The sequence below is a fragment of the Hylobates moloch genome, unplaced genomic scaffold (genome assembly GCF_009828535.3).
Source record: "Hylobates moloch isolate HMO894 unplaced genomic scaffold, HMol_V3 SCAFFOLD_6, whole genome shotgun sequence".
NCBI lineage: Eukaryota > Metazoa > Chordata > Mammalia > Primates > Hylobatidae > Hylobates > Hylobates moloch.
This window is the reverse complement of record NW_026652281.1, coordinates 120144799-120171692: the sequence shown is the minus strand read 5'-3', so window position 1 is coordinate 120171692 and position 26894 is coordinate 120144799. Positions and strand designations below refer to the sequence as shown.

The 26894-nt window shown below is 41.2% G+C and overlaps 1 protein-coding gene across 11 annotated transcripts in view; it reads right to left on the bottom strand.

Annotated features, from left to right (window-relative positions):
- The window catches only part of ARHGAP26 (Rho GTPase activating protein 26), a 477291-nt gene that overhangs the window by 82771 nt on the left and 367626 nt on the right, over positions 1-26894 (bottom strand). For all 11 annotated transcript variants that reach the window (XR_009213838.1, XM_032158217.2, XM_032158220.2 and 8 more), the window contains exons 18-19: positions 25271-25430; positions 12120-12258 (exon numbers count right to left, since the gene is read on the bottom strand). Coding sequence is in view for 10 of the 11 variants with exons in the window: in XM_032158217.2 (XP_032014108.1) it covers positions 12120-12258; positions 25271-25430 (299 nt within the window). In the remaining variant the exon portion in view is untranslated. The remainder of the gene's footprint in view (positions 1-12119; positions 12259-25270; positions 25431-26894) is intronic.

Genomic DNA, 26894 nt, shown 5'->3' with positions numbered 1-26894 from the left:
ATAATTTAGCTAAGTGGTACCAGCATCCACCATTACTGTAGCAAAATATTATAGATGTGGAATGTGATTCTTGACTCGTATTTATTACGGATACACCATATTAAAATCAACTGATGTTTCTGAAAATTAATTCACTTAAACATCATATCTAGGCTAATCCTGGACCTTTTTGCAGTGAGTCAGGGGTATGTTACAATATATCCCTCAGAGGACAGTCTAGAGTCACCGGTATGATAATTTAAAGGCCAACATTTGAACTCAGGTCTCTTTAGGAAATTAAGAGGGTGATGTGTCATAAAAACACTCTTCCCTTTGCACGAGTCATGTATGTAAAAATAAAGTATGCTTATGAAGTGATTTTAGAGTAAGCCTCACGTTAAATACATACACACTCACCCCAATACCCCGATATCTTAGCAAATCCTTAATGTCCTGGATAAAGCCCCACAGGAGAGAGAAAAACCCTGTGAGGCTACCTCCTGACTACTGCACTCAAAGTAGATTTGGAAAAAGTAGATTGAATTGATGCCTGAGATTTAGAACTGTTCATATTTTAAGAGCTTCGTTTTTGAACAGAAACGACAACAAAGAGAAACCAAAAGAGTTACACTGAGCCAAGATGTAGGAGGACTAACAGGGCCTGTAAATGGGAACTTCCTACCAGAAAGAAAAACAACGCTAAGATTACATAATAAGGGGATCATTGAGAGATTGGATGTGCCATTTATCAGTGTGAATCAGTATCAGTAAAATTTTCCTTTTCACAAAACGCACATACAAAGATGCCCGAAAGACCATGAGGAGCTGGAGACTACCATATAAAGAGAGAGAGTGAGGACAGTTTCCTGGGCTTCAGCTGGAGACATTTACTGCTTCACAGGACAGGAAGAGAAACAGTTTTATTAACTTTAGTTTGAGAAGCTTAAAGGGCCAAGTTTGCATGACATAATTCTCAGAATTCTTAGGGAACAGAAGAGCATAACTATCACTCACATTTCTCCTGTGATTATATTTACTTTTCCAGGAGAGGATTATCATTCTACAAACTAAAAACAGTATCTTGCTAAAAGTATATTCGTCTTTCTAAAATGTTACCAGGAGATTATTTTTCTCCCTCACTATCCATTAGTAAAGGAGGGTATAAAAATGTATCACAAGGCTTCATAGTTTTACAGCCAAGAGGGCCAAATATGCATCTTGAGAGGCTGACTCTTTATTGGTATCCCTTGCTGGGCCATATGACAAGAAAACCCAGAAACCTGGCACTCCCTGACTACAAAACGACTACAATTTTGTAGAAGAAAGGTCTCATCATCTGTAGACAATACATAATGAGACTGAGAACATCTAGGTAGAAGATCTAAGCCAAAAGGCTGACAATCTTTACTGAGGGTGAGTAGGCAGGTGAGGATTATTCCAGGGAAAGGGTGGAGAATAAGACCAACAGCCAATCAAATGTTTTAGTGGTTATAGCAAACTATACCGAGACAAATTTTAAAGCATTTGGAGTCAATTAGGAAATAAGGAGAAAATGAGCCAAGCATGGCAGTTCATGCCTGTAATCCCATCACCTTCAGAGGCCAAGGTGGGAGGATCACTTGAGGCCAAGAGTTTGAGATCAACCTGGTAAAAATAGTGAGACCCCCATGTCTACAAAAAAAAGTTAAAAATTAGCCAGGCCTGGTGGTACACACCTGTGGTCCCATGTACTTGGGAGGCTGAGGCAAGAGAACTGCTTCAGCCTGGGAGTTCAAGGCTATAGTGAGGTATGATGGTGCCAAAGCACTCCAGCCTAGGTGACAGAGCAAGACTCTGCCTCCTTTAAAAAATAATAATAATAATAATAAAGAAAAAGTGATCTAGCAATGTCACTCAAAACAGGAGAGTTTTTCATCAGCTAGGCAAATGAGTACTGCTCCTGACATAAGCGCACAAGAACAGGGAGCCTAGAAGACTCTTTAAAAAACAAAAATTAAAATTAAGCAAATCCTTCAAATAACATAGCTAGACTTCCCTGAGTCACTGATGATTCAATCCAGCTCTAGTATCCTCATAGAAGGTATAAGAAGGACTGATGGCAATTATGTTGCTGAAGGAAAAAAATTATAGGCTAGTGGGCTTCAAAAGAAAAACAGCTAGTTATGAGTCAAGTCAACAAGATCATAGAGGACCATGTCAAAAAGAAAAGAATGCCCACAACTCAGGAGTATGCCTAAACTGGTTGAAGTCAGTGAGAATGCTTGCCCGCCTCAAACATGTTTGTCAACAAGAATCTGTCTTTGTATCAGTCACAGAAAATAAGACCCCAGCAACAAGAAAATGATAAAATAAATCCCCAAATAATGGTAAGCATGCATTGGCAGTGATTTCACAAACTATGTTCTATAAGGAGTGACAAACTGGATGTGAACTTGGTCCTTAAGGATGCAAACTACCCAAGGGCAGGGACACGCTGTCTGGCCATACAGCATCCATTAACGTGGCACGTGAGGTCACCATTAGCCATCCATTCCTGGTGCCTAGCCCATGGGTCACTGACACTATGGCTCTGTGAATGGTTATAAGATAAATATTAAATATAAGGGAATAATACACAGTCAAAAATTTATGCTGCTGGAACAGAAAGAGGTAGTTTTGTGTGACTGAATTTTTCAGGTGCTTTAGACAGGGACCATAAATGTCCTTGAAACCAAAGTACTGATGACAGTGGGCAGAGTTTTTGTTTTTTGTACAAATCAGGAACGGAAAAACATGAGTATGCAACCAAATCACTGCAACTAAAAAAGGAAAGCCACAGAATAATTTTGGTGATATTGTACTTGTTCTGGGGGTTGCCATGGAAATCTGGGAGCTAAGCGACTTCACTTTCCATATTTACCAAGTGACTCCGACCCACTCTAATGACAACCCCATCATACAGGGGAGGCAGGAGCTCTGTTTATCACAGAACCCAGAGGCGAGGCCAGGAAAGCACTCACAGAGCCAAGCCAAATTCACACGTCTTGGCAGGCCCGAACAGGTCTGGCTCACTGAATACACAGAGCTGGAGGGTAAATACGAAACATTTGCGGGAGGTTTCCCACCATGCAAGGGACTCTGTCAGAATACAGGCTAATATCCCAACTTTCCATGGTGCCTAAGAGTAGAGGGCAAAAAGAAGAGGCAAGAGGACTGTTCTTTAACAGCATCTCAGGATGCCTCATAGAGCCAAAAGGAGGGAACAGAGTCTCCACATGATCAAACAAGGAGAAAAGGGAGTTACCAGACAGAGCGAAGTTTTACAAAGACAAGGAGATTTATATAAAAAAAATAGGAAGGCAAACACAAAATACCCAGAGGCTTTTCTGTGCTGTGGTCAGGAGAGAGGTGTACTTTCTCCTACTTGCTAAAGTTTTGCAATAAAGTCTGTAATGTATCATCTTGACAAGATGGGATGATAATAGCACGGCAGCTTAATGAATTTTGCAATAAAAAGTGATGAGTGCACAGCAATTTCTGAGTTTATCATCTCTGGGAAATACCCAAGTACATGGGAAGCTTGGAATCAGACTTTCTGAAGCAATTTTTACCCCCCTGTAGCTCTTGCTCCTGATAATAGTGACATGCCAAGCCACACTAAAATCTGAGGTGGTCTCATTTCAGGCTGACCCAGCAGCCTCAGTCCCTATGATAAAAATAAACTTAAAAAGCAGTCTGTGTAATATGTTTGGGTATATAAAAACAGTTTGGGCAATTTTTTTTTTTAAAACAAAATCTTAAAAAGGAGTTTGGGTGATGATAGACTCTACACATTGAGTTGAAAAGTAGGCCAGGAGCGGTGGCTCATGCTTGTAATCCCAGCACTTTGGGAGGCCGAGGCAGGTGGATCACAAGGTCAGGAGTTCGAGACCAGCCTGGCCAGTATGGTGAAACCCCACGTCTACTAAAAGTACAAAATTTAGCTGGGCATGGTGGCGGGCGCCTGTAGTCCCAGCTACTCAGGAGGCTGAGGCAGGAAAATCACTTGAACCCGGGAGGCGAAGGTTGCAGTAAGCCAAGATCATGCCACTGCACACCACAGCCTGGGCGACACAGCAAGACTCTGTCTCAAAAAAAAAAAAAAAAAAAAAAAAAAGGTGAAAAGCAGAATCAATCCGTTGTTTTGATCATAGTACATGAAAGATGATATTAAAACCTTTGACAGATTATCTTCAGCAAAACGACTTCTGATTTTAGTTCTGTGTGGACAGACTGACTCTCTCCCTATGGCACCTGTAATAACCCTTTTCTTTGCAAAGGGAAACAATGCCAATAAAAATGAATTTCATGAGAGAACGGGGAAGTCACTGTGGCTGGCCTGGGATTTCACTGATCCACAGGAAAGAGACATGGAGGCACAATGAGGAAGACTGGCCCTAAAACACCATTTCAGAAACGGCAAGGGAGGAATGGGCCTCTGATGAATGTTGAATAGGAGGTTGAATGATCAGAGTTAAATGGACACTCTATTACTCACAAGACAGCCCTCTTTTCTATGTGAGAACTTGCTTTTAGGAAAAGCTGGTTTCCTGTTAACTTACAGTTGACTGGGATCTGAGGGAGTCCACATACAGATGGCTTATATTCTTGCTCATTAGAAAGAAGGAAACTACACATTTACCTACTTTTATACCGTGACTCACAGCAAAATGGGTTTGAGATAGTGAATGAAAGGTACAATTAGGGAGTTTTCTTTTTAATAACTTAAAACCAAGTGAATATATAAGAAATATGCATTTCTCTCCAATTTAGAAAGTATAGAAAAACATTTGCATCTGCACACAAATATCCCGTATGGGCCACCCTACAGCTGTATTCATTTTGGTGTGTAAATGTCCAATCGATCTGCTACACAGAGGAATATATACATATACACACACACACAGACATGTACTTTTTTAACGAAGCAGACTCACATCATACTTAATGGTATCTGCTTTGTTCACTTGGTGATAGTGCCAAAAGTATGTGCCTAGAATGTGCGTGTTTTCATTTAACGGGTCTAGCTGGAACTTTTTTCCTGCCACCAGCTTTCCACAGCATCATTTTTTAATGGCCACATTATCAACGTGGTTTTCAGTCACGTGTAGTAATTACACATAATTAACCCAAGAAACACATTACACACCTTCTGCAGCCCGTGTGACAATAGCAATCCATGTGAATAAACATGTCATCTGCCAAAGCAAACAGGTGTGCCCAGGGCACCCGGGATCTGCAAAGGCCACCTGAGAAAGGGCACATGCTACAGCTTTGACTGCTCAGAGGAAGGCATTACGTAAGCCTTTAAATAGTATGAATTCCCAGTCATGTTTTCGACAAGGAAGACACACATGAGAAATATATAAGCTGAATTCTCAACCTCTCACTGGGCCTGTCTAGGAGAGGGTCCAGGATGAATTAACGGAACTAAAAAAATTATTCAGAGCTATAATCTCAGCAGCTAGTTAACATGATCCATGTAAAACAAGGCCCAAGAATCCACTCCAGCCCCCACCCCCACCCCCACCGACACTGTACAGCGTGTCCTAGGCTGCTGATGTTTTTGCACTCAAGCATCAAACAGGCTGTCTCAGGGGCTGGGGGCCTCTGCATTTCCCTCATATATGGGCCTCTCTTTTGGAATCTGCAGGCTCCAAAGGGAAGGATATTTCCTTAGTTGTAAGATAAAACTATAGCCTGATGATAATCATCATAATTGTAGCTAACATTTATTAGGTGCTTACTATGGTCTAGGCCCAGTGTCAAGTACTTTATATATACTGGCTCATTTAATCATGGCAATTACCCTCCAAGGAAGCTATTATTAGTGACAGATTTTACAGATGAGAAAATGGAGGCTCAGAAAAGGAAAGTAATGTACTCCAGGTCTCAGAGTGGTAGGTGATAGAGATGACATTAAAACAACTCAGTCTGACTGCAGAGCCTCCACTTTCAACCACCATGCCAGGGTGCTCCAAACTCCAACAGTGATTCAAAGAGATGTTCTGCTAATGACAGAAGACAAGCCACCCTGACTGTCCCCACCTTCCCAAGCCAATACTTGTCTAAATTGAGTTAGCATCGGCATCACTAGGGTGCTTTAAAAATATAGATGCTTGAGCCCCAGCCAAGACCTCCTGACTCAGAATATCCTGGGTAGGAGACCAAGCATCTGTATTTTTAACAAGCTCCCTACAAGATTCGAATGCACACTCAAGTCTATGAACCACTGTTCCAAGAAATGCATGTCAACATCTTGGTATAAATGCTAAAAATTTGGGACAGAATAAATCCTAAGTGTCACTTTGCAACCTCTTGGAAGAAATCTATAAGGTACAAGACCTTGCTGCTGGCTCCCTTCAATCCTTCTGGCTCCCCCTTCTACAGTCGTCCAGAAAAAGCACAGCGTGTGTGTCAGTACCTTTCACCTAGATGTACCAGTACAGTCTCTGCTGGATGGTGTATCTGTGTGGCAACTTGGAGATTAAACAGTAATCTCCTTTGCTGCCATTCATCTGGCAGCACAGTTGAAAAACCTCGTTCCATCTGTTTGAAGGTGATCGCAAATGAGCGTGAGTGGCTTGGCCAAGTATATTAATGCTACCGTTCAACATGTATCGCTCTCTGTGTAGTTGGTGCTAGATTTGGAGGAGAGACTGTCACGTGGCTGCAGCCTGCCAGGATGCACATTGAAGAACCCATTCAATATGGTTCAGCTGCCCCCATGTAGCCCTGGAAGCTGGAACAGGTGGTTTTCATTGCTTCTCTAACTCAGGCTAGCAAGGTTTTCACTTCTGTAGCTCAAGAACTGACAAAGGCACCCTTTTGGAGATAACAAAGTATAGGGAAGGAAGACTACCTGGGTACAAATCCCTTCTCTGCCATTTGCTAACAGTATAACTGCTTAACCTCTTGACCTCAGTTTACTTGTCTGTAAAATGTGGATATAAGAACCTACCTCACAGGATTATCATCAATTGTGGGGATGACACGAGATAATGAGGTTAGTAGGCACATAAGTAGAGCTATAATTATTTTTATTTTTATTGTTATTGTTAGATGAGGCTCAAATTTAGTTTGGCCTGAAAGTTCTTTACCAAATATATCCATTTGTACTTATACCCCAGCCCCTCGGCATTTTATGGGCAGATACCTAGCTTAGTGAAACTTTGAACTCCAGGTTCTTAAGTGGAACTGGAAACATTTTCCCTTAGAGATAAGGATGAGTTTGCAGACTAGGTCACAACAGCTAACCCTAATAGAACTCATCTCCTGGGGAACCATCCCACAATTTGAAAGCAAAATAACGACTGGTTAACAGTGTCACTTTGAGGTAGAATGACAGGGTTCAAATCTACACTGTTGCTGTGTAACCCTGAGTGTACACTATTTAATGTAAATTTTATTTCCTTTCGACTGTAAAATAGGGACAGTACCTGTGTCATATAATTTTAAAGATTAATTGGGATGTTGTGGTGCACAATGTCCAACACAAGAAACCACGTGGTAAGTTATATAGTCATAGATATTAAACACAGACAAGCCAAAAATCAATTTCTAGGGAAAATGTCTTCCAGGTTCAGTTTGGCTAAATCACCTTTCTACAGTTCTCTCCACAGTCCTACAGACAAGAGCTGCCCACTGCTACTCACAGAGAGACTCTCCCATCACAGACCACCGTTCCTATCTATTGGGCCAGAATGAGACCTTCATATCATTTTGTATCTTTCTCAAAACTCCTCCTTTCAGAAAACATTCCTTGACTGTCTACAGATAACTTTGATATCTAGCTCCTTCCTCACTAAAATATTCAGTGGTTTCCTGATGGTTTGTATTTGTTGCTATGATGCTTTCTAAATCCTGCATTTCCCCATCATTCCCTTTCCTCTTGTCCACAAAGTTTTCATCTTAGAGGCTGCTCCCATTTCACTCCTAGCCCCATTTCCATCACACATTGCCTATGATATGAGGAGCCACTTGCTGTCTTATAACTGACCTAAGTCCCTGCCCAGCACAGAGCATAAGAAACCATCAAGCTCCTCATTCTGAGAATAGACCACAGCTTTACGTTTAGGAAAAGGAAAACAAAACAAAACACAAAACCACCTAGAGAAGACTATACTAATACCCATAGATTAAAGAGAGAGAGTCGCAGGCAGGGACCTGGGCACACAACTGGTCTACTCACACTGAAGGAAAAACCCCTTCTGGAAAATAAGACACACATCTATGAGCATATTCTAATATCCCAGACCATGAGCCTGAAGTGCAGGTGCAAAGGCAGATGCCTGAGCCTGAGGAGCTGCTTCTCCGGGAAGGAAGAGGCAAACGACAATCCAAGGCCAAGATTCACCTCTAAGAGCAAACAATGGGCTCCAACTTTTGCACAGAGTAAGGACAGTGCAGAGAGGCTGGGAGAAAAATGTATGCTGCCAACAACACCTGGAGTCTCTTGGAGGGAAATACCTAAGGGAGCTACTCTGGAAGCCTCAGCCCCATTAAGCATTTCAACTGGGGACTGGAGAGAGGACTGACAAATGGAATGCCAAATAAATATTAACTTGCAAGTGCATCAATGAAGAGAAAAAGGAGAATGACTGGACTCAAAAGGGATCAGGTGGACAGACTTATCAAAAGAAATGAGGTTCTGAAAACGATCGCAGGGCAAGTGTGAAGGTAGAGAAGAGGTATGCAGGAGTGCACATGTGCACTTGCCTATGGGTGCATGTGTGCCCTCACAGCACATCCCTCCAACCTGGCATCTGCTCTGTGACAAGAACCTGAAGAAAGGTAAGGTCACATCAAACCAGGACAGGTGTCACTATGGACTGAAAGGGCACAGCAGGAAACTGACATGAATGGCAAGTGTCCACAGCCCACTGACAATATCTGAACCCAATTCTAGTTGAGTGGACAAAAGGAACTTGAGTTTGTATACTTAAATTAAGAGGAAGGATGGAAGTCAGTCAAAATTAAAAGCCAGTTTGTGGATTCCAAACAGTGGTACGCATTCCACAAGTGGTACACAAAATAATTCTAAGGTGGGATATGGATGACCACTTTCCATCTTAATGGTTACATATTTCTTTTAACACGTTTTAGAGAATAATACAGTGAGACCATTGAAGTCATGTTTTTAGAGATCTTGTGTATCAGGATGAAGCCAGGGAAAGAAGTGAGCTGCTTTAAGGTTAACTTAAAGAAGTATATTAAATAAGTCACAGTGCATGAGCTATGTGGCTATGGCACAAATGGTGAATGAGGGGTTATGTACACGACTGGCGTTTGGGAAGCACTGAGCTAGGTGTGTGAGGAGGCCTCAAACTGAAATCACGGTTATATGGAAATACATACTTTTTTTCACAAATTATTATATTTGCATAATCGTTACCTGTACTTTAATGCCAAAGAGTAAATTCAGCAAAGTGCTAGGATAAGGTTTTCTGTCTTTGTCCATAGACCAGACAAAGAGAAAGGTGAAGTATGTGAAAACTTCACAGTGCATTATCATCTGCTCACCCGACAGTGACGGGTGGCTGGATTACAACCTGGGAGGGGGCAGGTCCCAGCAGAACCTTCCAGCTCCTAGCTCAGTCTTCCCCAGTCAACTCTCCCACCGCCCCCCCACAGGTGCCTTCCATGCCGGTTTGGATAGTATGTTAGCTTCGCAGAAAAAAAGGGGTCTCTAAAACAAACCAATATATACACACAGACACACAAATAAATTGCAATCAAAGAACACACAGACTTGCAGTTAAAATGTTTATTCTCTGAGAAAGGAGGGAAAGTTAGGCTCCCTACAAATATCCGAGCATATCTGTATGCTCCGGTCGTGTTTCCAGGGAGCATTTCCTAACATTAAGAGAAAGGCCCTATTGTTCACTGTCTTCCCCTTTTGCATCCCTTGTCTACCATCTGCAGACATGGACAGAGCAGCTTGCTCTGCAGCTGAGACAGACCTGCTTTCACACATCCTTAACTTTCATCCTCTGCCTTGTGTGATAAAATTAATCTTGGACAAAGATCTAGTTGATTTTCTCTTGATCTCCATCTTCATTCTTAGGAGCTCCCAGAGAATGCTTTAAAGCCTATTCCAAAGCTGCTTCTGCTTCAGTCTAACCACATACCCAGCACTATTTTAAGCTTAGGGAATTTACCAATACTGTCTAGCCTCTCCTAATCTACACCGTACACTGATTAGTACAAAACGTTAGGTGACCGTGGCTGTCCTGGAAACCTGAGAAGCACATTACCCCATAGCCTGATGCCTCATTCATTCAGCAGGTGTGAGTGAGGCCAGTTCTGTTCCAAGTGTTCCCTGGTATACTAGCAGGGGCCCAGGCCACGTGTAGACCACAGTGAGAATAACCCCAGCCAGATATTTAAAAAGAACACAGGCTACTGTTAGAAAGCCAAGCCCAGGACAGGGTCAAAGTCCTGAAACCTTGTATATCTGTTGACCTAGAAATTATTCTAAGAATTTATCTAAAGAAATGTTCATGAAAAAAGAGCAGATTTAGTTACAAGGATGTTAATAGCAGCTTTACTTATAAAAGCAAAATATTTGAAACAACCCGAATGATGCTAAATATACCAAGGTACAGCCACACGATGAGATTCAATGACATCTTTAAGTGCAGCAACGGTTTTGGGATGGGGAAGGTTTGCTTTTAGGAGTTATGGTAAGGAAGGCCATTACTTTAGAAACACAAGGGGATTAAATAAGCACCTTTTTGATGACAAAAGGAAAGATACCAATGCAGATATGAAGCCTCTCCTCTTCAAGGCAAAGTAGCTCACTGTCCTGCCTCTGTCCCTTTACTGTACCTCACAGAAATGAGTAATAATAATGACGATGATGGCAATACCAGCGCCATCACCACCCAGCATTTATTGAGCACTGACTCTGCTCCTGGCAATGTTTGAAGGGCCTTAATCCTCAGAACGACCCCATGACATAGAAAGCATCAACCCTATTTTGCAGAAGAGGAGAATGGGGCCCTGAGATATTAGGTAACTTCCCAAGCCACTCATCGCTGATGAGCAGCAGAAGCAGAATCACCCAGACGACCTGGGGCCAGAGTGTGTTTAACCACTGTGTTCTGCTGCCTCTCTCAATGTACGTATCTCCAAGGAAGCAGCTGTGATGCTGACTTACATTTGTAGTCACTTGTCTACTTTCCTTACTCAGTTTTGAACTCCTTAAAGCCAAGTCCCATGTTTATTATATTCCCAGTCCCTGGTAGATGTCATGTAAACGTCAGCCTCGGTTATCTGTGTGTGATTAAACAGTAACCAATAATGGTAGTAGCTGCTCTCAGTAATTGGCCCTTGCCATGTCCCAGGCCTTAGGCCAGATGCTGAAATGCACAATTTCATTTAATTCGCATAATTTCCTATGAGTGGGTCCTATTATCCCTATTTTACAGATGAGCAAATGGAGGCTGTCTTAGGGCAAAGGCTGAAACAATACTGTATATTTTAGGGGTCAGTACCTGATCATTGCAAAGAACTCAGAAATCCTGAGATGAAAAACAGATGTGATGTAATTGTGGTGATAACACACTGGTATTTGGAACAAGTAAGGTATTGTTCCCTAATTAATTCACTAATGAATTTCAAATATTTTTAGGTGTCGACTCCACGCCAGGCACCATCAGAGGTGGAGTAAAACATCAAGCCGTACAAGGTCCCACCCTCACAGAGTCACATTCTAGTAGGGCATGTGACTCACGCTAATGGGTATTTCATTACAACTGAGAAAAGGAAAGGACACTGGCTCTATGGGAATTGCTAACAAAAGGGGGGCTTGAGAAGCAGTGCCTGAGCTCAGCTCTTATTGTGTAGGAGCAGGAGGAAAAGAGACTCAGCTGTTTGTCCACAGGTGATCTGGAAAGACTCCTCAGTGGCAGCCCTTTTCTTTCATTCTCAATAATATTGCTTCCTGTCCTATCAGGGTTACTCAGCAAAGGCACTTGGGAGGGCACAATGATACAGTCTTCAAGGACACAAAAAGCCACGTAGCACACAGAGAAAAGCTGGAAGTGTCCACCCTGAGCCGTGCAGGTAGCATGCGATGTCCCTGAATGCCACGCTGGCCCTACACAGCAAAGACTCACGTTTCTCTGTTGACTGAACGGTGTGGAAGAGCGTCAGGGGCCTCTCGCTGCAGGACGGGGGCTTGGAGTCACTGCTCTTCTTCCGAGACAGGTGCAGCTGGGCATTGGTGAGAGGCATATCGGGCACAGTGTTAAATATCTGCAAACAAAGTTTCACAACAAGGTTACTCACATCTGTGAACTGGGAAGAAAACAGGCCCGAAGTAGTACAACAGAAAGCTTGGCAGCGTCTTGGAATTGCAAGAAAATATCCGAGAAGACCACTGGCAGTTGCTCAAGACTTCATTTTAAACTTTTCTAGGAAATGGCATTAAACATTCTCGTTTGGAAGCTTATCCCAGAGTTTGATAACCACCTACTTCCATTTCTAACCTCTTCTGCCACAATTTCCACTCAGCGTCTTTTCATTGTTCTCTCCAGGGAAACAGAAAGCAGCTGTGCTCAATAGAAGCGACTTTCTGTTAACAGCACTTCAAGTTTTTTGACTACCTTTGTCCAGAACCAATGAATCAAAAATTCCTTTATTTTTCTTCATTTGTTCTAAGTTCTTAACAATTACTTCATAACTTTCTTAAACTCTGAAACGTGTATTTAAATAACATTTCATAAAGGGTCCCAGGGCAGGGCACCATTTCCCAATCCTCATCAATTGTCCTCAGCTGCAGCATCCTTTTCTAGTTCAGCAGCTCTGTGTTATCTGTGATGCTGAGCTTTTCCTCGTTTATCTTGATAAAAGTAACACACACCCACACCCACACACGTACTATGGACAATTTGAAAAATGCAGAAAAGTCTCAAGAAGAAAATAAAAAATTATCCCGATTCTACCACCTAGAGATAACCACTGTTAGCATTTAGGTTTTATTTATAAGCTTTTTTTTTTTTGGAGGAGGGGCTTTTATTCTTCTAAAAGTTCATGCTAAAAAATGAGAAGAAAATGATAGAAATCATGACAACTCTCATCTTTATTTATACAGATAAAAGTATGGCAGACTTTAATAATTATAATAACTAATACTTCTATGGTGCTTACCATGATTATAGTAGCCGCCACTTATTGCAGACTCCCTTAGGTACCAGTCGTCATACTGTGTACTTTTCATGTAGCTCACTCAGTTCTCAGCAATCCTGAGCAACAGGTAATGTCCTCAGCATTTTATAATGAAGAACAAAGGCTCAGGGGAGGTTCAGTAGCCACAATTGTAGATACAATTACAGAAGATGACAGTTTTTTCTCCCCCCAGATTCCTTTTTAAATGCACACAATAATACTGATGCTCATTCATTCAATCAACACACACCTTTTAAGCATCTCTTTTATAGTAGGCACTATGGGTATAACAGTGAAGGAGGCAAACATGTCCTGTGGTTAGAGAGTCTGCCCTCCTGTAGCTACGGTTTACTGAGTCCTTGCCACACCAGGCACTAAGTTAAATACTTTGTATGAATTATCCCATTAATGTTAACACACATTTTTCATCATTGAAATTATATTCTTTATTCTGTTTGTATCATATACATTTCATCTAACATTATACAGTATTTCCTCATTCATTAAAAAAGCTTCAGACATGATTCCGGTTCACCCATTTCCTGCCTCAGCCTCTCAGTAGTGGGATACAGGCCCCCACCATCCCGGTAATTTTTTTTTTTTATTTTTTATGGTCTCGATCTCCTGACCTCGTGATCTGCCCGCCTTGGCCTCCCAAAGTGCTGGGATTACAAGCGTGAGCCACCGCGCCCGGCCCAGACATGGTTCTTAATAGCTGCATAACACCCCCACTATATATTGAAAAATCAAAATGTATGGATCCATTCATTACCATCTCTTATTCTTTGAAGTTGGTCTCCTCCCTCCTGAGTTTTCAGTCTCTTCCTAACAGTCTCTGATGTGTCTAGGGCCACCTTTCATCCACGAGTGGCCCTAGACACATCAGTCTTTCTCATGGTCCTCTCTCCTTTTCTGTGTTCATTTAAAAACAGAACTCAAAAGCTGATATGTAGGAAACAAAATCATAAGAATTATAAGAATTTCAGCCCAAACAGCTGCTCTCCATGGGTTGGCGGGTCCTCGGGCTCCAATGATGCCAGCCAGCTGGTTAAATCAGTCTCACTCCTAAACACAGCTGTCTGAAAACAGCAGTATCGTATCTTCCCTAGAGGACTGAAAATTTTCAACAAGATAAACTGAATCACTACACGTAGCTGAGTTCAACTGGGGCAAGGGAATAAGAAGAGAAGGAAACAAAGTGAAAGCAAGAAAAAACTCCTAACTTCCTGAGCAGCTGAAACCCCAAAAAACAAGTTTACCAGTGCTACAAACATCTCCAGTGTCTTACTGAGCCTCTATAATAGAAAGAAAAGCTCAAGGACTGCAATCTCTAAGAAGCTTTCTCCCTACTGTTTATTTGGCCATCCCCAGGTGACAACCTCACTGTGTACCATTATCATTGACATTTAAAAATGGCTACTATGTATGAGTTTTGCACCTGCCAGGCACTGTGCTAGGCAGACGCATCCCATGATGCATCTCTAAGCTGGAGGCCAACAGCATAGCAAGTTGGATGACTATCTTACAATGCCACACAGCTAAGCAGGAGAGTGACCAGGAGTGAAGTCCCAGGGCTGCAGCAGCCATTCATTCGGCTAATCTCCAGGCAATCTTCACTACAAAATCTGGTGTCCCAAACACACAAGGATGAGTTTCAACCTAACAGTGTCTTCTAGTACCTTTCTGCCTCTGGCCTCAGTTACAGCACCTTCAGCAATCCCTTGCTAAGAGCATTTGAAAATGAATTCAGAGTTAGCAATAGGCCTGGTTCTCATTATTTTCCCCGCTCATCCTGCTTTGCCTCTGGCCTCCAAATTTTGTCTCTTTTTTTTCTAATGAGTTACTGAAAATGAGATCCTTACCCAATTACAATGGGAGCAAAAATAACATGGACTTCAATTTCAACTGTCAACAAAAATGTGAGCTTTTACTATTTCCTGAGAACTGTAGTAAATGCTGGAGAAACAAAAAAGAGTAACTGGTGAGGAAGGACCACGGCTTTAGACAGATGCGTGAAAAATTGCTTCCAAGACAATATTTACATACAGCAGAGCAGGAGGAGACATGGTAACAAACGAGGGAGAAGTTCACTCTGCTCATCAGCTGTTTCCTCTAAAATAATTAAGTTATTCAAGCACAAGAGAATCAGCTCTGCAAGGAGATTTTTGCCATGGGCAAGAGCCATAGTCCCAAGGGTCAGTTCCCTGGGTCTCATTGTGAGCCTGGCCCAGGCTCCTGAAGACCGCTGATAGGGCTATTCTCAGGATCAAATGAGATAATGTGCAAGGAAGCACACTGCAAAATGTCCAGTGCCAGACATGTGATTATCATAATTACTATTACACGTTCTTCCAAGTTACAGGGTGCCTTTGCAAATTAGATCAAGTCAGAGCAGACGACACAAACTTTCATTAATGACTCTGGAAAATCATTCCCCAAGTGACTGTTGTTTATTTAACTCTGACACTTGAACACATGCAAATTGTTTAAAGCCTGCTGACTGTCTGGCCACGGGTTTGCCTCTATGCTAAAGGCTCGAGTTGGGATTCTAATGAGAATCTGAATTATTCACAACTTTGTTGGCTATTCCAATCCTATTTCATTTTGGAAGGGATGATTTCAAGAGAATCAAGTGAAGTTTTCTTCAGTCTGTAGAGAAGAATCACTGTGCAAACAACCCTGCTGAATGACAGAAGCAGGAGCTCATATAACCTATGAGCCATGGATTTATGGAGCTCTACCATGTGGCTGGAACAATCTACTCATTTCACAGAGACTTTCCAAATTAACACAAAAGGGGGAGATTTATTTTCTGCCCCAAGTGCCCTGTTAATACTGTCCAAACTCACAAAGTAATTCCGACTTAGTCAGGAATGTCTTAGAGATAAAAGGAAGGAAGACTGTAAGCCTTCTGGAAGCGATTGGGGAATAAAATTGTAAAACAAAAATATAACTCTGGGTAACTTTTCTAAGTATCCCCAATTTCAAGCTTCCTGTAAGTGGAATTAGCAGATCCATAAATACCAAGCTACTGTTTCGCCTTAAGCTGCAAGTCGCAGTGGTCAGGGGTGGTTTGGCCTCTGCAGTCAGACAGACCTGGGCTGATCCTGGTTCTGCTTCTCATTCAGTGGGCAGCAACACCTACAGCTACACGGACCTCACCATCACTGACGCTGACATCACTGCCCTATCATCACAACAAATACAGGAAAGGAACTTAAGATCATCATACCGGTACAAATCAAACAGGCTTTGGAGCTAGACAGAGTAGGGTTCAAATCCTGACTTTGCTACCTACTAGCTATGTAATCTCAGTCAAGATAATTAACCCTTCTGAGTCTGTTTCCCTTGTGCAAGCAGGGATCTAATACCTGCCTCGCAAAGCTACTGAAAAGACAATGCACATAAAATGCTCAGTGCAGTATGTGGCAAAGAGTAGGCATGAGATGGTGGTGGTATAAATGACAATAAAAACAAACAGAATTTGAGCACTTATCATGCTAAGTTATTTACATGGATTATCTACATGGATTATTTTACTCACAATAACCATGTAAGGGAGGTACTATTATTCTTGCCCTCTTGAGATGAGAAAACTGAGACTCCTTGAGATTCACTGATTTGTCCAAGGTCACAGAGATAAGGAGTGTAGCTGGACTGGGACCTAGATGGCTTGACTGCCTGGGTCTTAAGCACTTGTGGTCTTTACAGCTACTATTAATTTGAGAGACAGAGGACAAAATGGGAAGACATAAGTTTTGGAGTCTGGTGGATCTGATTTTAGTCACTTACTAGCTCGGTGACCTTGGGCAAATTATATAACTCTCTGACCTTCAGAGACCTTATCTGTAAAAAGTCCCAGGACTGTGGTGAGGACTGATGCGCCTAATACAGTTTGACATTCAGTGTTCAAAAGATATTACTGTGGTCAATAAAAAAGGAGACACACAAGAAGGGAAATAACTGGAGATTCAACAATGGATTATTTGCAGTCAGGACATGAGGATTTAATTTATAAGTGTAAATATAATTACTGCTCTTTGCAAAACATTGATCTTAACTGCTTACAGCAATGACAGAATTTCCTGTTCTTATTCCCTTGCACTGTCTAAAAAATTTACATTTCACTGATTCCCCCTCTGGCCCATATTGACATTGCAGAGCATTGACACTTGTGGAATTTGTTCTTATCCATGTCACATACACATTTTTAGACCTTCTTCAATCCCATCTGTCACATGTGCCTGCAATTTAAAAGGATTAGGAGTCTCCCTGTAATGTGTGTGGTGTACTCTTTATTATGTGCTGTGATTTTTATGGGAGGGAAATTAGGTCATGATGAAGAGCTCCTAGTCTATAACTGCAAAGTAGCTCTGAGACAATAAATCAACAGCAGAGGCCTGGGGATTACAAAGCAAAACAGAAAGGTTTATACGAGAAATGAGACTGAACATTTTCTCAAGACACAAATGCACCAGGGTCCCTAGTAATGTGGAATTGGTTTGTTTGACGCATTAGGAATGTAGACCTACAACTGTTGAGCACAGCTCGCTCCTTCTCATGATAGACAATGGGACTGAGGACTGTGTGGTGCTCTCGCAGAAGCCATAAACCCAGCACCTTCACAGTGGAAGCCAGGCAAGTCTTAGCAGGGTTTATGGATTGTAACTGTTAAGAAGCCAAATTCAGAGGCTGTAACTGCAGAGGTTTTTTAAGGACAGTTGAAAGTCCTATGTCCTGTTGATATCAGCATTTTGGCAGAGGGATCAACAATTTAGAAAGTAGTTTAGGTAGTTGTATTAAAAATCTCTCAAAAGGAACCAATTACATTTAGTAACTGAGGGTATATATAGACAGCTTGGGTAATCCATGGAGAGCTGTGATTTTCCATATCTCCAGAAAGATTCTATTTCCTGTTCTCTTTACTGACAAAGATGGATAGATTAAAATACAACAACAATCTCCACCTTTATTTGAGTAATATTAAAGGAGCTTCACAATTCAAACAATTATTGGTTTATCTGGGATTTATTGGGGGAAATATATGTGTTCAAATGCACAACCTACCTTATCACATTAATGAAGAGTATCTTACACAGCATTTGCCACTAAAAAAAGAAAATAGCCCTGTGGCAGAAGCATTCTAGCTCAACACCCAAGTAAATCTAGCTTGCTTCTGAACCCTAACAAGGAGAGGAACAAAAAGAGTACAAGCAAGAACTATTGGAAGGAAAGTCAACAAAAAATTTAAAAATAAAAATTGAAGAACAAATTACAAAAGCGGTGACCACAGGACAAGATTAGCTTCCTGAGCAGGCAAGAGTACCAACGACTATCTCAACGTAGTGAAGCATCCAGGCATACCTTTTTATTAATTTTGCATATCAACAACTGTTTGAAATATCAAAGAAATAAAATGCAACTTCTAAACACCTGTCAGTTGCCAAACCAACTATATTTTATTAACTAATGCACATTTTGTGCACAAAGTCCAGAACTAGTGCAATGGATTTCAGTGTCACCAATATTTTGGTAAAAGCAGATCAAGGCAGACTGGTGGCCCAAATCAACTCAAATTGAGCTAACTACATTGTAAGCCATTAGCACGTTATTGGGAATGTGAGGTCGCTTAGGATTTAGTGATTAGTGCAGGTGTTAAGTGGCGTCATCCATGATTGCTAGCTCCTCTCCTTGACATCTGAGGTTAAAAGTTAACACATTAAAAAGGGGCACTGATCTTTGGGGATTTCTGAGAATTAACAGCTCAAGGATCAACACTCCCACCTCTTCCAAAGCTAACTGATGGACTGGGGAAGGAATTATTATAACTTATTTTGTCAAACATTAATAGGCATCAAAAGAGGCAATGCTGGCAAAAGCCTGTGGTACATAACACATGAAGACACATATATCCTGCTCCATGTACAGAAACCGTTTCGAGTGCCACAGCCACAAGAAACAGCATGGATTGTTACAGAACAAGTGCAATCCTACTATTATGTGTTGGAGTTTAACAGCAAGGGGACACACACACACACACACACACACACACACACACACACACACACAAAGTAGCCTGAAATTTCATGTTGAACCCAAACTATGAAAAGCAAGCAGTTTGTTTTCTTGATATGGTTGTCCTTCTTAAACATCTAAAATTGTCATAGTCATTAGCAAGTAAGCCTTTAAAACACTAAGTAAAGGGAAAACCTTGTAAGAAGTATAATTTCTGGGCTTTGAGATCTTGGACCATGACAGCATTCAATATTTTGTTTGAAAATCTTAGCTGGAAGCATAAAAATATTGGTTGCTTTAACCATAACCTTAAGTTTTTGTCTACTTTATGTTTCAAGACTCAGTGTGATAAGGTGTGAGTTTGGGGAAAAGATTCTGTTCATACGGAAATGGTAATTTTGCATAACTGACTGCTACCTTAACATAGCGTGGGAAGAGCCAAAATCTTTGCCATCTGAGCTTTCAACTCTGAAACTTGACTGTAGGTAAAAAGAGCTACACCATCAAATCTACTCTTTAGTTCTCATATAATTCAAGGAGAGTCCAGGGCATGGAGTCATTAATAGGAAATGATGCTATGAGCTAGTATTTCCCCTTAGGAAGTCTGGCAAAAAGAAACAAATTAAGAATCTCTCTCTAACCTCCAAGCAAAGCCTGTAGGTCAAAGGTGACACTATTTGAGCTGCAAGTTTAGAACAGTATGGTTAACTCTATTGTGTTGTTATTTATTTAACGTGTGATTTTGATGTCAGCAATCAAAGTACTATTTGGTTCAGCTTCCAAGGATGTCTTTCTAAAGTGCTGACATAATCATTTTAGCTTCCACTTGGAAACTTCTGAGAGCTCCCAGTTTTCAGGAGTCAGTTAAAAACCTTTTCCTATAGTTTTCAGGGCCCTTAGCAAATGGACTGAATCCAACTCTCTGGCATTGTCACCCACTACTTGCTAACAAATAACCCACAGTCTCACAACCATGTCACTTTAATACAAACAACTTGATTAATGTTGCTCCTCTGCGTGGCTGTCCCTCCTATCCCTACTCTTTCTCTGCCTAGAAAACTTCTATTGATCTGTCAGAGCCCAGTGCCAGTAGAATTAAATTATTTATCCTCAGTGATGCCATAACACTTTATTCATCTTACTGGAGGTCATTTAGCACACTGTATTATAGTTAGTTCTATCTTGATAAAATGGGAGTGCCTTGAAAAATGAAGGACCTATTTTACTTATCTTTAGCTAATGGCAGATATTCAATAAAATGTTTACTGCACTGAACAGAGATTAACTAGAGTAGATTTTAATAGCTTGGGTTCTGAGAGTAGTACTAAGTTCAACCCCTGTTCCTCTCCTAATCAGCCGCTTCTTCAAGTGTCTGCACTTCAGGCTTATAATTTGTAAAAACAGAGCTAAACATATTAACCTTATAGGGTTGCTGTGAAAATTGAATGATGGATATAAAGCTGCTTAGCACAATACCTTGTAAACAATAAGCTGTAAGTAAAAGTTAGCTATTACTATCATCATTATTATTTCTGGACTGTATTCATTTAAAGGATTCATTAATTTTAATTGAGTAAGCAATCAGTATGTATTAGCAACATGGAAAAAGAAAAATTTCCGTGAGCCCCCAAACATAATATCATATCTCCTAGCTGTTTTCCTCTCTGTCTCCTCCTAATCTAGGATATTTATTTCCCAGAACTGTGCCAAACACTGCTTCCCTCCCAGGTCCGTGAGATTGGTGGAGGACAGAAGTTCTGGACCACTGTGACAGGGTAAGCAGGTCGTTAGTGCCCACTATCTGACCAAACACAAGTTGTGTGTGAAACACATCACTATGGCTCTCACGAGGAAGATATAGATGGATTCTCTGGGTTTGGGGGAGAGGGTGTTTCTAGACTTGCAGGTACTATCTTGAGGGTGTGTGGATGTGAGTGACAAAATAAAGGAGATCATGTTCACTATTAACCCTCAGCTGAATGTCTAATGTTAACCCTTGGAAAACAAGAGAAAGACAGGTAGGCAAAGAGAGAAAAGATTGTATGCCTTAGCTAGTTAGAACACAGAGGTCTCTTACCTCCTATTGAAAAAGAGGTGTTTTACCAGGTTAAAGAAACTGAATTACCCACTTCTCTTTCCTTTTTCTTTAATGCCAATCTTAAAAATGTTTCTCCAATTTTAGATATTTATGAGTTGGTTCTCCATATCGAGGCTCACAAAGGGCATTTAAGGGCTGAAATTGTCACTGCCACCAGATGCCTGAGGCCCCTGGTTGAATAAAAAATGGCAATGCAGAGAGGAGGCGGAAAAGCACTCTCCATAAAAACACTGGGTTGCTACCCATGCTCAGCACATGGGATCAGCCACTGATAAGAAAGCAGAGTCATTCCTAAAGGGAACTAAATGCAAACTTGCTGGGTACCATAGATCCCCTGCAGAGATAACGGTCAACAATCCTCCCACGCCTGTGTGCACACACTGCTCCTCCCACCCAGAGGTGGCATCTAGCTCCCCCCGCCTTGAATCTGGCTAGATTGTGACTTGCCTTGGCCAACAGAATGTGACAGGAATGATACTTTGTTCCAGGCCTAAGCCTTAATAGCCCTTGCTGCTTCTGTTTGCCCTCTTGGAACTTGGGGCTGGACTCCTGAATGATGGGACAGCATCTGGAAAGAGGGGGGTCTTGTGGCAGAGGATCAAGGCATTCTGGTCAACACCTAGTACCAAAGTCCCAGCTGTGTGGAGTGAGGCCACCTTGGACCCTCCAGTCCCAGTCAAACCACCCCAGCTGATACCACAAGGGGCATACATGAGCCCTTCTCAAATTTCTGACTCACAGAATTGAGAGTAATAAAATAATTGCTATTTTAAGTCACTAGGTTTGGAGATGATTTGCTATATAGCAATAGAAAATTAAAACATCTCATGGCTCTCTCCGTCTCTCCGTCAATAGAGTGGCTCCAATGGCTAGATGCCTAGGTTTCCACACCTTCTTTTCAGTGCTATGTTCCGTTTATTCCTAGAGCCCTCCTAATGATTATTCCGAAGCACAAAGTAAATACCTTATGTAAAATGTTAACAACATGAGAGAATACTGTGGTAGTCGCTATGGGGGATATATACTTCAGCCCTGTAGTAGGGCTTGTTTCAAGCAAACTTGTTTCACATGAAAAGGTGCTGCTGGAAAGCATTTCTTCAAGTGGGGTTTCAGGATTTTGTCTAACTTTTGACACTAAGACTAGAGACAGAAGAATAGTCACCCCTAGACATTGTGTGTTTGTATGCGTGTGTGTGTGTTTCTATTATAGAAAATTAAAGCCAAGTCTAAGGAAATGGTTGGTAAATATTAACTAAGACCTTAAATACTATGAACTTTTATGTTCTAAAACATTTTATTTATTTATTTGAGATGCAGGATCTCACTGTCACCCAGGTTGGAGTGCAGTGGTGCAATCATAGCTCACTGTAACCTTGAACTCCTGGGCTTAAGTGATCCTCCCACCTCAGCCTCCCATAGCTAGGGCTATAGGCATGTGCCACCACATCCAGCTGATTTTTCATTTTTATTCTTTGTAGAGATGGGGGTCTTGCTATTTTGCCCAGGCTGGTCTCCAACTCTTGGCCTCAAATGATCCTCCCACCTTAGCCCCGCAAAACACTGGGATTACGGGTGTGAACCACCGTGCCTGGCCAACATTGTGGATTTTAAAGAGTAAGTCTCTGAAAACATCCTTCTGAGGACACAAAATTGCCTGGATTTGATGGCTAAAGTTAAGTTCTATTGGCAGGGAGTTTATACAAAGTGTTATCTCTAGAAAGCCAGAGGCCAGAGCACAGCCACGGATGCTTAGAATTGCTGTGAGGTGAACACCGCAGACTTCCAAAAAAGACTGAGGGAGCATCTCCTTGCTTCATACCAGGCTGGGCCTGAAGCTACACTGAAAAAGGAGTCAAGATGGCTTATTCCAGTTGCTTTCACAAAGACAACAAACCCCATGAATATGAAGGACGACCTTCCCAGAGTAATGTACATGTACTGTTCTCAGAAGTCATATACTATGACTTCGGCAATATTCTATTGATCACGTAGGCTAGCTCTATTCAGAGGTGGAGGGGGCTACACAAGGGAATGAACACTGGTGGACAGGATCACTGGGAGCCATGTTGGAGGCTGGCTGCCACATTCACCCAAAACCAATGTACTAGTGCCTACTGAGGAACAAAACACAATGTCCCTGCTTTCCTGAAGCACACATGCTTGGAGAGGTCAGAAAGCCAATGGATCTAATCAGTAAGTAAATTTTATTACATGCTCTATAATTTGTGAAGTCCTATGTGTTAAATAAAATTGACAGGAGGCCATTGGTTTGGCCTGAGCTCCTGCCCTAGGCTCAAGAGACCAAATAAAAATGCAGTCACTTCTGCACCATCAGGCCAAAAATAAGTTGTTTGTCTGACCTTCCAATAAATGAGGGGAGAGATAACCGGCAAATCCCCAAACAGGCCAGTTTTAGTCAGCACAGAAGGAAGTCCCCTCTGCTTTAACTTTTACAAGGAAAGTTAAACAATTAATCTGCTTTTTGTTCTCTTCTTTAGCCCTTTTCTGTCTATAAAGCCAACCTCCTCTGCTCAGCTCACTCTATTTTACAGAATGAGGTGTTGCCCAATTCTAGAATCGCAAATAAAAGTCAATTAACATCTTTAAACTAAACTTGTTGTGATTTTGTCTTTTGATATGAAAACAGACTAAGTAGAATAAAAGGAAAAGAGAATGCAGGAAGTTGGGATTATAATTTTAAACAGAGAGATCTAGGTAGGCTTCACTTAGTACACTTGAAGGAAGTGAGAAATATGCCATGTGGTTTTATGGAAGAACAGTGTTCCAGCCACTGGGAACAGCAACTGCGAAGGCCTGGAAGTAGGAATGTGCCTGTGGTGTCCAAGAAACAGCAAGGCAGAAACAAGATGGCTATAGGAGAGATGCAGGAGACGAGACCAGGTAGTAACAGTAAGAGGACAGAGACTATGTGGGCGAATGTATGAAATGGGAAGCCACTGGATAATTCTTAGCAGACAACTGATACTATCTGACTTAACATTTTAAAAAATCTCATTCTGGTGGCTGATACCAGAATTGACAGGCCAAGGGTAGAAGAAAGAAACAAATTAGGAGGCTCTTGTAAAAAGTCAGACAAGAGGTAGTGGTGGCTTACAACATTATCAATGTAGGTGGTGAGGCATGGTCAGATCCTGGATTTATTGTGCATGATTAATTTGCCATTCTAGGCAAAGTTTTTATTTAAGAGGAACAGCATTTTTTATTAGATTCCAGATTTGTTGCTGCCAAATGGTGCTTTAGGGAACCCTGCACAAGTTCTGAGAAGCTTCATATGGATTTGCTCGTAAGAGCAATGAAGTGGGTCAGAGGACTGAAGCTTTATGTCCCCTCCCCAGTTTTATAAGGGCAGCTCTGTGTTAACATTCTTCAAATTGGGGGATGAGGAAAACCTTCGAAAGAAAGACTAGGAACCCCAATTCCCCAAAAGAAAAGACAGACCATAAAGACACACGCACACAAACTGTATAAAAAATACAACACCATTTATAAAATTGAAAGACAAACTATAGGTAAAAATATTTGCAACACAAATGAAGAAAGTTGAATATCCCTAAAATTTAAAAAACTCATAAATTCATAAGAAAACAGTCAAGTAAGAAATGGGCAAAGGGTGTTTCCAAAATGAGGTTCATAAGAGTACTTCCTTCATTGAATTGTTGTGAGGATAAAATAACTATATATATATAAAATATTTAACACAGTTCCTGGCACATAATGCTCAATCAATTTTACCCACCACTGCCACCACCATAACCACCGCTGTTGTCATCGTAACTACCAAGGTTGACACCTTTACCACCACCCTTACGTTATCATCACCACCATCACCACCACCACCAGCAACTTCATCATCATGACAGTGTAAGAGCGATTAGCAATGCAAATCTGAGCCAACTCTGAAGGTCAATTCCAATGCAGCTTTCCCCCAGGTACATTCTTCACTGCAAGTGATCAATTACATATTACCTTTTCATGGTTTTCTATTAGGATCTCAATGACAATGTTCTGAAATTTGATGTCCATGATGGCTGCTACTGTTTCTTCCTGAGGCCTCAGCAGAGTGGGTCCAAACACCACGCCAAGGTTTGCCACCGTCATCAAATTCTGCTTGTGGTTGTTGGCAACACTGGGAGGAAGGAAAAGAAAAGGTACCAATGAGAGAAATTGTGTACACAGAGATACCAACCACCCTGTATCCTTCCTATCTTCCTATCTACAGACTCCTCATCTGTAGGAGCCAAAACTTGGAACATTGTCAGATGCCACAGAAGTCAGAAAATCTACCACATTTCAGAAATTTTCAGAATCCAGGCTATTTTGCTATTTCAGGATATGACACGCTTTATTTATCATTTCCATTTTGCCTAGAACGACCAACCAACCAAAGCAACCATCTGCCAAATTACTAACCTTTGAACATCTGAATCCCTGTTTTGCAAGTCCAGGTAACTGCTAATCCCTCTTAATTACAATTTATGTACTTGGCATCTGCTTAAACTGCAATCATTAGCATTTTTCTCCATGGCAAATGTAAAACCTCTTGATGGCTTTAATATATCTGCAAACATAAGCACTAAATAGACATAATTTTTTAAATGGGCAGATCTGGATATTTAAAACCAAGTAAGGAAATTCAGCACTTTAGATTTAAAGTATTAAAGGCCGATCAGGTTAAACATGTGGCTCACATTAAGTGAAACGTGGCATAAACAGAAATAAAAATGCACTAGCGTATATTCATCTATGTGGCTGTGTTTATATTGTCACTTATAATCAAAGTCTAACAAACACACAGGGTCAACAGTCGCTGACCCTGTGAGTAATTTGCTAAAGACGTAGGCATATTTTTGAAAAAACAACTACTCAAAAGATGTATCTGAACTCCATACCCAGGCCACCAGGACCTAGCTATAAAACTCAATTGTTCAATTGCTGGCCCCATGTATAAAAACATGTAAATCATCTACTTGGCAACAAATAAGTTAAAAGTTAATGCCATTCAGTTTTGTTGAGAAAATATCAAGAGCTTCTCTAAATCACTTGTTACAAGAAGGAAGCTATTCATTACTAACTTGAAACTAGAGACAAATTTGGTAGAGACAGGCAGTTTGCACAGACCTACCTCCCTAGCATTTAGTGCTATTTATATGGAGTATTTTTTCACACAATTCTATAAATGCCTGCAGTGTTTCTCACTGTTTCTCTGGTACACTTTTTTTTTTTTTTTTTTTTTTTTTTTAGGAATTAAAGAGATTATACTGCCTTAAGTGCTGGTTTTTAAACTGAGCCTTTATTGAAATACTGTATCAACCAATTTTATTAGCAGATGTGTACTTTTCTATAATTTTTTTAGGGCTAAGAGTCTAACTTTCTCCTCTAAAGGTGGGCAGAGCATGGTCAGGTTTATGAAACTTTAACTGTGGCACAGCCCAGTTGGAAAGAGGATTTGCTTTTTGACTGCTAAGCAACACCTGCAGCAGGGAGAGTGGCCTGTTTCTGGTCCACGTAAAGAATATTTTATAAACATTTTCTTAGTTCTTGCCGAGTCTCCTGGTTTTACTTATGTTTTCCATTCTACCCAAAATCACAC